A 12,359-nucleotide genomic window follows, 5' to 3' on the forward strand; every position below is an offset into this window, starting at 1 on the left:
ATGTGCTACCACCCATCCCCCCGGGAGCCACGCAGGCATCTGTGGACTTCAGCTCCCAGGAGACCTTTCGGAGCAGAGGCCCTGATAGTTTATGGGACGTGCCGGGTATTTTCTCCGGGCCACCTGGCGGCCAGGTATGCCCCTGTCTCAGGCTCCTCCCTCACCTGGGGCAGTCCCTGCTCTGCTGGCCCTAGAGACGGGAACACATCCGCGGCTGGGGCCATTGAAGAGAGCCCGATGTGGGAACCGGAGGCCTGGGCCTCCTCTGGGGGATGGCCGGCACCCCGGGAGACCAGAACAGGTAGGGGAGCCCGAGGAAGGTCAGGTCCCACTCCCCTGGTCGGCAGAAGTCCTGAGGGAGGCGGAGAACGGAGGTCTGCCTCCTGGGACCCCAGGGCCGAAGGGGGAGGGGCTTCGGCTCCCGGGTCTCTGGGGGAGAGGGGACCCAGAGGCTGGGACTTCTGGGTCCTGGGGAGGATTCTGGACACCCGGAGTCTTGGAGGAGGAGAGGGCTAGGGGCTGGAATATCTGAGGCTGTCTGAGGAATGGGAGGGGCCAGGATCACAACCTGAATTAGACGGAAAAGGAAGTTGAGGAGCGGACTCCTCAGCCCTGGGGCAGGGGGGGCCTGGAGGGGCCACACTTGGGTGCTTGGCAGGGTTATGGGGCTGGTGTCTGGGCCCGGGGATTCCAAACTCCCGGATCTGACGGGGGACGGGCTGGGGGCCTGGACCCCTGGGTCTGAGGGGGGAGGGCTGGGGGCCCGGACCCCTGGGTCTGAGGGGGGAGGGCTGGGGGCCTGGATCCTGGGTCTGAAGGGGGAGGGCTGGGGGCCCGGATCCTGGGTCTGAGGGGGGAGGGCTGGGGGCCCAAACCCCTGGATCTGAGGGGGGAGGGGCTGGGGGTCTGGATCCTGGGTCTGAGGGAGGAGGGGCTGGGGGCCTGGATCTTGGGTCTGAGGGGGGAGGGGCTGGGGGTCTGGACTCCTGGGTCTGAAGGGGGAGGGCTGGGGGTCTGGATCCTGGGTCTGAGGGAGGAGGGGCTGGGGGCCTGGATCCTGGGTCTGAGGGAGGAGGGCTGGGGGCCTGGATCCTGGGTCTGAGGGAGGAGGGGCTGGGGGCCTGGATCTTGGGTCTGAGGGGGGAGGGGCTGGGGGCCTGGATCCTGGGTCTGAGGGAGGAGGGGCTGGGGGTCTGGATCCTGGGTCTGAGCGGGGAGGAGCCGGGGGTCTGGATCTTGGGTCTGAGGGGGGAGGGGCTGGGGGTCTGGATCCTGGGTCTGAGCGGGGAGGAGCCGGGGGTCTGGATCTTGGGTCTGAGGGGGGAGGGGCTGGGGGCCTGGATCCTGGGTCTGAGGGGGGAGGGCTGGGGGCCCGGATCCTGGGTCTGAGGGGGGAGGGGCCGGGGGTCTGGATCCTGGGTCTGAGGGAGGAGGGGCCGGGGGCCTGGACGCCTGGACTCCCAGCCGCCTGTCCTCCTGCCCCAGGTCCATCGCTGTCCTCTGTGCTTAATGAGCTCCCCAGTGCTGCTACCCTTCGGTACCGAGGCCCTGGGGTGCTGCCCTGGGGGGCCCTGGAGGAGGAGGAGGACGGACAGAGGAGCATCCAGTCGGTTGCAGAAGCCACACAAAAGGAGCTGCAGGAGCCTGGCCCTTCCCGGGAACTGCCGTGGCCCATGCAGGCCAGACGGGCACACAGGTGAGGCCCACCTCCCACTTCCCAGCCAGGTGTGGACCATCCTCCCACTTGTTGGAGGCTCTGTCTCCATCTCACTCTGTCCTTCTGTCGGTCCTTGCCTCTCTCAGAGCTGCCTCTGGGTTCCTTTTTCTCCAGTCTGTGTTTGTGCTTCTCTGATTCCAAGGAGTCCTGCCTCCGGGATTCTTTCTCCTCTCTCTCTCCCAAGTTCTCGTCTCTTGTGTCTTCTGTCCCTCCAAGGCTGTCTGCCTCTATTTCTCTCTGGGTGTCTGAAACTGTCAGGTTTTTTTCCTCTCTGCTTTATGTCTGTCTCTGCCTCCCCCTCTCCAAAGCCTATCACTCTTTGATTTCTTTCTTGCCTCTCTCCCGCTACATAATTTACAGTACCCAGTGAAAGCTGAAAATGCTGGGTCTCCTGTTCCACAATCAGTACTCATTTTAAGACGGCAACAGCACAGCATTCAAACAGCACAGCAAGTGGGACGCCCTTCCGAGAACGGGGTCCTGTGTGACTCTTCAGGGAGCCCTTGAAAACTGACCCTTTTCCTTACATAATCCTGACACCGATTCCGATATGTGGAGAATTTTCCCCACACCAAGCAACGCTCTGACACTAGCTTGATGTCCAACAGCTCAACTCAAGTCTGACGCTATCTACCTGGAGATATAACCTCATTAACATAAAAAAACGCACCTTTATCACTGTCACCACTTAGGAAATTCAAGGATTTAGGAACTGTGCCAGAAACAGGACACAGACCGAATATATCCTTTTTTAAAAATTTTTTCCAGTTTTATTTAGATACAGTTGACATACAGCATCGTGCAAGTTTAAGGTGTGCAATGTGTTGATTTGATTTTTTTTTTTTTTTTTTTTTTTTTTTTTGCGGCACGCGGGCCTCTCACCGTTGTGGCCTCTCCCGTTGCGGAGCACAGGCTCCGGACGCGCAGGCCCAGCGGCCATGGCTCGCGGGCCCAGCCGCTCCGCGGCATGTGGGATCCTCCCGGACCGGGGCACGAACCCGCGTCCCCTGCGTCGGCAGGCGGACTCTCAGCCACTGCGCCACCAGGGAAGCCCCTCATGTGTAACTTTTTTCTTCCAATGCTATTTTTTTTTTTTTTTTTTTTTGCGGTACGCGGCCATCTCACTGCCGTGGCCTCTCCCGTTGTGGAGCACAGGCTCCGGACGCGCAGGCTCAGCGGCCATGGCTCACGGGCCCAGCCGCTCCGCGGCATGTGGGATCTTCTGTGCCACCAGGGAAGCCCTGTACTTATATTGATAGATTGCAAAATGATTATCCCAGTAGTGCTAGCTAACATCTCCATCATGTCAAATAATTACTATTTCTTTTCAGTGATCAGAACATTGACTATCTACTCTCCTAGCAAGCTTCAAGTGTACAACACAGTATTATGAGCTACAATCACCATGCTGTACCTTAAATCCCCGGAATTTATTCATCTTATAACTGGAAGTTTGTTCTCTTTGACCAACGTCTCCATTTCCCTACCCTACCCCCACAGCCCCTGGTAAACACCATCTTATGCTCTTTTGAGTTTGGTTTGTTTGTTTTAATTTTTATTTATTTATTTTTTTGAGTTCGGTTTTTTTAGATTCCACATGTAAGATCATCATACACTACCAAATATATATTTCTTATTATAAATCACAGTATCACACCTACCTTTCTTCTTTTTTTTTTCATTTTTTACTTTATGATGGTATTTGCTGACAGAAAAGTGCATGAAACATCATGTAAAAACTTAAAGAGTTTTCCCAAAGTGAGGGTCCAGGTAAACGCCACCTAGGGCACCCCCGCTTTCTTCTTCCCAGACTTTCACTGAGGATCATTCCTTGCTTTTCTTCGTAGCGTTGCCACCTGTGTGCGCAGCCCTAAAGAGAAGAGTTTAACAGTGTTTGCTCTGTGCCTTTGTGTAAATCGAACTCTGCAGTCTATTTTCTGTCTTCCTATGCCGAGCATTAGGTGTGTTTCTTTTCATAGCTATGGAGTATCCCGTGTTAGGAATGTATTTCAACTAACTTCCTGGTTCAAGGATTGGGTTGTTTCTACATGTGGGTGGTTTCCATTTGGGGCCACTAGGCCCCTCCTTTTCTGTGTCTGACTCTGTTTCGCTCCCAGACAGGGCCTTGCCAGGAACCAAGTGGCTCAGGGCTCGGGGTCCAGGGCCACCCACTGGACTCTTCTGCTTCGGAGGTCCAAGGAGAAGGTGCGGGAAGGCCTGCGCTCCGTGCAGCCCTGGGATTGGACGCTGAAGAAGATTGGGGGTACGGTGGGCTTTGGTCTGGCATCTTGGGACGGGACTGGACTCCTGGGTCTGAGGGCTGAGGGGCTGGGGGCCTGGACCCCTGGGCCTGAGTGGGGAGGGGCTGGGGGCTGAACTCCCAGGTCTGAGGGAGGAGGGGCTGGGGGCTGGACCCCTGGGTCTGAGGGAGGAGGAGTCTGGGGGCTGGACCCCTGGGCCTGAGGGGGGAGGGGCTGGACCCCTGGGCCTGAGGGAGGAGGGGCTGGGGGCTGGACCCCTGGGTCTGAGGGAGGAGGAGTCTGGGGGCTGGACCCCTGGGCCTGAGGGGGGAGGGGCTGTACCCTGGGCCTGAGGGAGGAGGGGCTGGGGGCTGGACTCCCGGGTCTGAGGGAGGAGGGGTCTGGGACCAGAAAGGAGCCCGCGGCCTGTCTGCTGCCCCCTGCAGGCCAGTTTGGCGCCGGCACCGAGTCCTACTTCTCCCTGCTGCGCTTCCTGCTGCTTCTCAACGTGCTGGCCTCCGTGCTTACAACCTGCATGATTCTGCTGCCCACCTGGTTGGAAGGGGCTCCCCCTGGTCCCCCTGCCCCTAACGCCTCCTCACCCTGCGGCTCCTACATGCCCGGCTCTCAGAGCCTGGTCACCTTCTCCACCCATCTCTTCAATTTCCTCTCCGGAGAGGTGCGTGCCTGGGTCCCTGGGAAGCCCCCGCTCTGAGCCTTGGTGCCCTCAGTGACCCCCGACCCTGATGGCCCAGCTCCCTGAACCCTGCCTCTGCCCAGCCCCGTGGTGACCCCTGCCCTGCCTTTCCTCCCCCAGGGTTTTCTAGAATGGTCTCCTCTCTTCTATGGGTTCTACCCGCCCCGCCCACACCTGGCCATCACCTACCTGTGCTCCACCTTTGCCATTTGCCTCCTCTACCTGCTGCTCATCCTGCACCGGTCAGTGACACCCCTACACCCAGGCCCCCCAGACCATAGGGGAGTAGCAGTGATAGATGCCCTCCTCCAGAATCCCGAGGCTTGCTCTGTGGTCCCTTTCTCTCCGTTTGAGTTGCAATCGAATTTTAAAATGCTTCATGATTGCTGCAGGCCAGGGCTAAAGATGAGAAGTTTCTCCCTCCTGTGACTTACAGTGTAGTGGGGAAGGTAAGATATTAAGCAAGCAAGTTAATTACATCTTTTCTGGAGGGGAGAATGCTAAACCAATAGAGGTCATTCATTCACTCATGCAACAGATATTTATTGAGCAGATACTATGGGCCGGGCATTGTTCTAGGCAGCTGGCAAAAAAGAACGAACAAACAAAAATCCAACAGTCTGGTCCCGGGGGAGCTGACATTTTAACAGGAGAGACCAGCGATAAGCAATAAGCCCTAATAAGTGGATTGCATGGCTTGTTAGAGGGTGATCAGGTACAGGCAGAGCAGGTGAGGGGGACTGACAGTGATACTGGGCCAGGTTGCTGTTTTGTTTTGTTTTGTTTTCCCCGCACCACACAGCTTGTGGGATCTTAGTTCCCTGACCAGGGATTGAACCCGGGCCCCAGCAGTGAAAGTATTGAGTCCTAACCACTAGACCGCCAGGGAACTCCCCAGGCTGTTGCGGGCTTTTTGTTTTTACTTTTTTGTGTGTTTATTTTTTGCAGCATTTATTCCCGGGCCATAAGTTTTTGTTTCGTCCGTTTCTTCTGGGACAGGTTTTTCTTCTGGGCAACCTCCTCGTCTGGTTTAGGAACAATCTGTTCTTTTTCAGTAAGGTTCATCTCAATGTGGCAGGGAGAGCTCATGTGTGGGTTGAGCCGACCGTGAGCTCTGTTAGTTCTGCGCTGCATCTTGGGGGCTCTGTTCACCTGGATGTGCTCAGTGACCAGAGAATCTACATCTAAGCCTTTAAGCTCAGCATTACTCTCTGCATTTTTGAGCATGCGCAGTGAAAATTCAGCACTCTTTTTGCGTCACCGACCCTGCGTCCAGCTCCGCTGTTTGGCCTAGGGACACCTACCAACTCCACCATTGTAAGGACGGAATGGCACACATTGCTTTTTCTGTTTTTTTCTTTAAACATCTTTATTGGAGTATAATTGCTTTACCATGTTGTGTTAGTTTCTGCTGTATAACAAAGTGAATCAGCATCATCAAAAAATCCGCATTGCTCCTTTCAAGTGACATCCTTCAGATACTTGGCGGCTTTTCGGATCTGCATACCCTTAATGGCCTGGGCAGTTTCACAAGTGTTCTTAAAGTGAACACAAAGATTTGAACCTCTTGACTTGCATGATTTTGGGGGGTTTTCTGGGTCAAGTGAATAGCGAACCATTTCTAGAGGTCACCTCAGGCCACTTACCGGAAAGAGGCCAGGCTGTTGTTTTTGTGTGTGTGTTTTGTTGTTTTTAATTTATTTATTTTTGGCTGTGTTGGGTCTTCGTTGCTGCGCGCCGGCTCCCTCTAGCTGCGGCGAGCGGGGGCTACTCTTTGTTGTTGTGCGCAGCTTCTCATTGCGGTGCTTCTCTTGTTGCAGAGCACGGGCTCTAGGCGCGCGGGCTTCAGTAGTTGTGGCTTGTGGGCTCAGTAGTTGTGGCGCACGGGCTTAGTTGCTACGCAGCATGTGGGATCTTCCCGGACCAGGGCTCGAACCCGTGTCCCCTGCATTGGCAGGCGGATTCTTAACCACTGCACCACTAGGGAAGCCCCTAGGCTGCTGTTTTAATAGGGCGTCTGGGAAGCTTCATTGAGGACATGGTGTTTAAGCAAAGACATTGAGAAAGTGAGGGATTTGGTCACTCAGATACCTGGAGAAAGGAATTCTTTCTCTGGAGCAAGGGAGGAGCAGGGCTGGCGTGTTTCAGGGTGCACAAGGAGGCCTGTGGGGCTGGATCAGAGAGAGGCGGGGGGGCGAGTAGACAGCGGGGAGCAGTAGGGGATGGGCCCACATTCCGTAAAGAATTGGGATTGTTTCTGAGATGGGACTCATTGCAGGTGCCTGAGCAGATCACCCTGATCTGATTTAGGTTTTAAAAGAAAAGAATCTGTGGCTCTATGGAAGAGAGGGGAGCTGGGGAGAGGAAAAGGGAGGGAGAGAGCTTAAGGGCAAGGCGGCAGCAAGTAGAATAGTTACGAGATTATTGCAATCAATTGCAAAAATCACCAAGAGAGGTGGCTTGGACCAGGGTGGTGACAAGTGGTCAGTTTTGAGTTTAGTTTTTTTTTTTTCATTGAATTTCTTTTTTCCCCCAGCTTTATTGAGATATAATTGACACATAACATTGTGTAGGTTGATGGCGTACACTGTGTTGATTCGATGCCTTTATATATTGCAATATGATTACCACCATAGGTTAGCTAACACCTCCATCAAGTCAGTTACCATTTCTTTTTTTGGTGAGAACACTTAAGATCTACTTTCTTAGCAACTTTCAAGTATATAATGCAGCACTGTTAACGACAGGCAGAATATTGTACATTAGATCCCCAGAACTTACTCATTTTATAACTGGATGTTGGTACCCTTTGACCCACATCTCCCCAGTTCCTGCACCCCCCGCCCCAGCCCTGGTAACTACCGTTCTAATCTGTTTCTATGTATTTGGCTTTTTTAGGTTCCACATATAAGTGATATCTCATACAGTATTTGTCTTTCTCTGTCTGACTTATCTCACTTAGCATAATGCCCTCAAGGTCCATCCCTGTTGTCTCAAATGGCAAGATTTCCTTCTTTTTCATGGCTGAATAATATTCCATTGTGTGTATATAAAAAATATATCATCTGTTGACAGACACTTAGGTTGTTTCCATATCTTGACTACTGTGAATGATGCTGCAGTGAACGTGCAGGGGCAGATATCACTTTGAGATCCTGTTTTCATTCTCTTTGGATAAATACCCAGAAGTGGGATTGCTGGATCATATGGTAGTTCTGCTTTTAATTTTTTTGAGGAAACTCCATACTGTTTTTTCCTTAGTGTCTGAATCAGTTTACATTCCCGTTATCAGTGCACAAGGCACAAGGGTTCCTGTTTTTCCACATCCTCTCCAACATCTGTATCTCTTACCTTCTTGGTGACAGGCTTTCTTTTTTTTTTAAATTAATTAATATTTTATTTTTGGCTGCATTGGGTCTTCGTTGCTGCATGCGGGCTTTCTCTAGTTGCGGTGAGGGGGGCTACTCTTCATCGCAGTGCGCAGGCTTCTCATTGCGGTGGCTTCTCTTGTTGCGGAGCACGGGCTCTAGGCATGCAAGCTTCAGTAGTTGTGGCGCATGGGCTCAGCAGTTGTGGCACGCAGGCTTAGTTGCTCCATGGGATCTTCCTGGACCAGGGCTCGAACCCGTGTCCCCTGAATTGGTAGGCGGATTCTTAACCACTGCGCCACCAGGGAAGTCCGGTGACAGTCTTTCTGACAGGTGTGAGGTGATAGCTCATGATTTTGATGTGCATTTCCCGGATGATTAGTGACATTGAGCACCTTTTTATATACCTGTCGGCCATCTGCTTGTCTTCTTTGAAAAAATGTCTATTCTATTGCTCTGCCCATTTTTTAATGGGGTTGTTTGGGCTGGTTGGTTGGTTGGTGTTTTGTTTTGTTTTTTTGCTATTGAGTTCTATGAATTCTTTCTATATTTTAGATATTAACCCTTTATCAGATGGATGATATGCAAGTATTTTCTCTCATTCTGTAGGTTGCCTCTTCCTTTTTTGGATTGTTTCTTTTGCTGTGTATAAGCTTTTTAGTAGCCCCATTTATTAATTTTTCCTTTGGTTACTTGTGCTTTTGGTGTCACGTCCAAAAGAACGTTGCTCAGACCAACGTCAAGGAGATTTTCTTCTGTTTTCTTCTAGGAGTTTTTCAGTTCCAGGTCTTATGCTTAAGTATTAAATCTGTTTAGAGTTAATTTTTGTGAATGGTTTAAGGTTGGGGTCTAATGTCAGTCTTCTGCATGTGGATATCCAGTTTTCCCAACACCGTTTATGGAAGAGACTATCCTTTCCTCACTGAGTGTGGGGGCTTCCTTGTCAAATATTAGTTGACCATATATATTTCTCATTAAAAATAAAAAATCACAGGGAATTCCCTGGTGGTCCAGTGGTTAGGATGCTGTGCTTTCACTGCTGGGGCCTGGGTTCAATCCCTGGTCGGGGAACTAAGATCCTGAAAGCTGCGTGGCATGACAACACACATACACACACACACACACACACACACACAGAAAAATGGACAAACCAAAGTATAGATCTTGGTACATTTCCCATCCACATCTAGAACATGACTAGCTTCCAGAAGCTCCTCAATATCTCTTCAGCTTACTACATCCCCCACCCCCGTGCCCAACCACCATTGTTTCTATTGACACTATAGCTTGCCTTTGGCCCGTTTGTTCTTTATATAAAGGGAGACTGTATATATGTTAAGAGGAAAGCCCACAGGATTCTCTAATAATTGCATGTGGGGTGTGGTGAATGATGGAAGTTAAGAATGACTCCAGGTGTTAGCTGTCAGTTGAGATGGGGAGGGCTGTAGAAAGAACAGGTTTTGTTGGGGAATATCCGGGGTGCAGTTTTGGAACAGTTGATTCTGGGATGCCTTTTGGACTGATGAGGGAATATTGAGTAGGCAGTTGCATACGTGGGAGTCTGGACTGAAGTTACAAACCTGAGACTCACTGGCATTCAGGCAAGCCTGGGAGATCCCAAAGGGAAGGGACTGGGATCAAGAAAGAAACCAAGAACTTAAAAAAAAAGGGGGGGGCTTCCCTGGTGGCGCAGTGGTTGACAGTCCGCCTGCCGATGCAGGGGGCACAGGTTCGTGCCCCGGTCCGGGAAGATCCCACATGCCGCGGAGCGGCTGGGCCCGTGAGCCATGGCCGCTGAGCCTGCGCTTCTGGAGGCTGTGCTCCTCAACGGGAGAGGCCACAACAGTGAGAGGCCCACGTACCACAAAAAAAAAAAAAAAAAGGAGTGTTTCCTAAATGCCAGGCACTGTGACAGGGCCCAGGAACACCAGATGGGGGTCCCCCTACCTTTATACAGCTTACAGTCGAGTAGGGGAGATAAATTTCGAGATAAGACTATTAAATAAACAAGCAAGTCAGCAATTTGAGTTTGGGAGCTGTACTATATAGAAAACAAATGGTGGATACGATAGAGCAGGGATCGGCACAATTTTTTGTTTCTGATAAAAAAATGAAGGTAGGAAATATTTTCATCTTTGCAGGCCATGTGGTCTCTGTCTCAGCTAGAGTCTGCTGGGCCAAAGCAGCTGTGGACAGGAGGAAAATGAGTGGGTGTGGCTGTGTGCCAATCAAACTGTATTTACAAAAACAGGATTTGGTCCCAGGGCTGTAGTTTGCTGCCCCCCTGTGATAGAGAATAATGGGCGGGGACCCTCATTAGATGGAGTGGTCAGTAAAGAACTCTCTGAGGAAGTGACCTGTAGAGGAAGACAGGAATGGTGGGAGGGAGCCAGCCAGGTGAACAGCCAAGACACCAGCATTGCAGACAGAGGGGACTGTGAGTGCAAAGACCCTGTGGTGGAAAGAGGTTGGGAAATGAAAGGTGAGGAGGAGGTTGGGGGGGTGGACAGGATTTGAGCTTGGAGAAGTAGGTGGGGGGCCAGATCAGGGGGGCTATGCTATGAAGGAGCCTAGGACTCAAGAACAAAGAGAAGCTGTGACTTCCCTGGTGGTCCAGTGGTTAAGACTCTGCGCTTCCTTCCACTGCAGGGGGCGCGGGTTCCACCCCTGGTCAGGGAACTAAGATTCCACATGCCAAAAAACAAAGAGAAGCTGCGGAATAGGTTTTAAGTGGGAATGCCATCGGATCCGCGTAAAAGGAAGGCTCTACTAGCTCGGGAGCGGAGACCGGGCACACGTGTTAGCAGGGAGAGCAGGTGGGAGGCCTCTGGGCCCACTTGAGAGGCGATGGGGGCCAGAGCCGGGGCGGCGAAGGGGGGTGTGGAGCCTTCCTGCTCAGTTTTCTGTTTCTCTCCTTTTCTCTGGTTTTCTACCCCCTCCCTGGGTCTTTGTCCCCCTCTCTCCAGTCCCTTTACCTGCCCCCTCCTTTTCTGAGTCTCTGGACTCCCCGCCCCCCCCCGCCTTTCTCCATCTCTTTTTCTCTGAGTCTCTGTCCCCTTTTCTTGAAATCCCTGCCCCCCTTTGGGGGTCTCAGTCTTCCCTCTAAATCTCTCTCTCCCCAGAGTCTCTGTTCTCTTCTCTCTGGAGAGCTGTCCTTATCTCTTAGGTTTCTGTCTTATCTTTTTGGGTGTCTGGCCTCCTCTGGGCCTCTCTCAATCTCTTTCTTGGTCTGTATGTGTCTCCACCAGGTAGCAGCCTCCAAATGCCCAAGGTCTTAGAGTTCATTTTCCCTGTTTGCCCCAGAAGGGGAGAAGGGTACCCCCCCGCTTGTGGCTGTCCTGCTACACCCCGTCTCTCGGATCTCCCCTCTCTTAGCTCGGTGTCTGGGCTGAAGCAGACGCTGTTGGCTGAGTCAGGGGCCGTGACCAGCTACAGCCACCGCGTGTTCTCCGCCTGGGACTTTGGCCTCAGCGGGGAGGTCCACGTGCGGCTGCGCCAGCGCAACATCCTATTTGAGTTGCAGGTGCGCTTAGGGGTGGGGGAGCCTACAACCAAATGTCACCCGGGGGGGCGGGGTTGAGAGAATGGGCGGGGCCTAGACCAGGGACCGGGCCTCCAGAGAGATGCTGGGCGGAGCTTTCTTCTAAGGAGGCGGGCCTTGGGGGAAAGGGGCCAAGGCCACTACAGGGATGCCTGAAGTCAAAGGGTACAGGAAAAAGCTAGCAGCAGGAAAGGGGCGGTACCTAAAGCTCCTCGGTTCAAAGTTAAGAGAAGGGTGTGGCCAGAAAGGGCTTGATAAAGTAGCACTGTAACTCCAAAGCACCAGGCATGAGTGCTGGGCGGGTCCTGGGAGGAGCTGGACGTGTTGGGTGGGGCCTTGGGGGCGGAGCCAGATCTCAATTGTCACCTGGAGGGCCCTGGATGGGCTGAGATAAGGATTATAGATGTTCTTGGAGGGGCGGTGCTGCCTCGGTTCACGTTGAGCCTGGGCTCTGGACCACAGGCTGCACCTAGGGTAATGGAACCCAAGTGGACGTCTCTTCCGGCCTTAGGTGGAGCTGGAGGAAGCAGCGGTGCGGCGCCAGGCTGCGGTGCGGACGCTGGGCCAACAAGCCAGGGTGTGGTCGGTGCGGTTGCTGCTCAACATGGCGGTGTTGGCACTCCTGGGGGCAGCCTTCTACGGCGTCTACTGGGCCACAGGGGCCACTGTGGAGCCGCAGGTGTGGAGGGCCCCGGGGGAGGAAAGGGCCTGGAACCTACATTTCCAGGGGTGGAGGAGACTGAGGCCTATGATTCCTGGAATCTCAGAGAGGAGGGATTGGTGTGTGTGGGGGGAT

General features: G+C 53.1%; 1 protein-coding gene and 1 pseudogene across 1 annotated transcript in view; one reads left to right on the top strand and one right to left on the bottom strand.

Moving 5' to 3' along the window:
* TMC4 (transmembrane channel like 4) overlaps positions 1-12,359 on the top strand; it is a 15,765-nt gene continuing 3,406 nt past the window's right edge. The window contains exons 1-7 of the mRNA XM_060131142.1: positions 1-301; positions 1,486-1,696; positions 3,835-3,980; positions 4,404-4,636; positions 4,775-4,896; positions 11,398-11,545; positions 12,075-12,242. Coding sequence (XP_059987125.1) covers positions 1-301; positions 1,486-1,696; positions 3,835-3,980; positions 4,404-4,636; positions 4,775-4,896; positions 11,398-11,545; positions 12,075-12,242 — 1,329 coding nt within the window. The remainder of the gene's footprint in view (positions 302-1,485; positions 1,697-3,834; positions 3,981-4,403; positions 4,637-4,774; positions 4,897-11,397; positions 11,546-12,074; positions 12,243-12,359) is intronic.
* On the bottom strand, positions 5,581-6,334 carry LOC132509829 (large ribosomal subunit protein uL22-like; annotated as a pseudogene).

This window comes from Lagenorhynchus albirostris, chromosome 19, assembly GCF_949774975.1.
Source record: "Lagenorhynchus albirostris chromosome 19, mLagAlb1.1, whole genome shotgun sequence".
In the NCBI taxonomy this organism is placed as follows: domain Eukaryota; kingdom Metazoa; phylum Chordata; class Mammalia; order Artiodactyla; family Delphinidae; genus Lagenorhynchus; species Lagenorhynchus albirostris.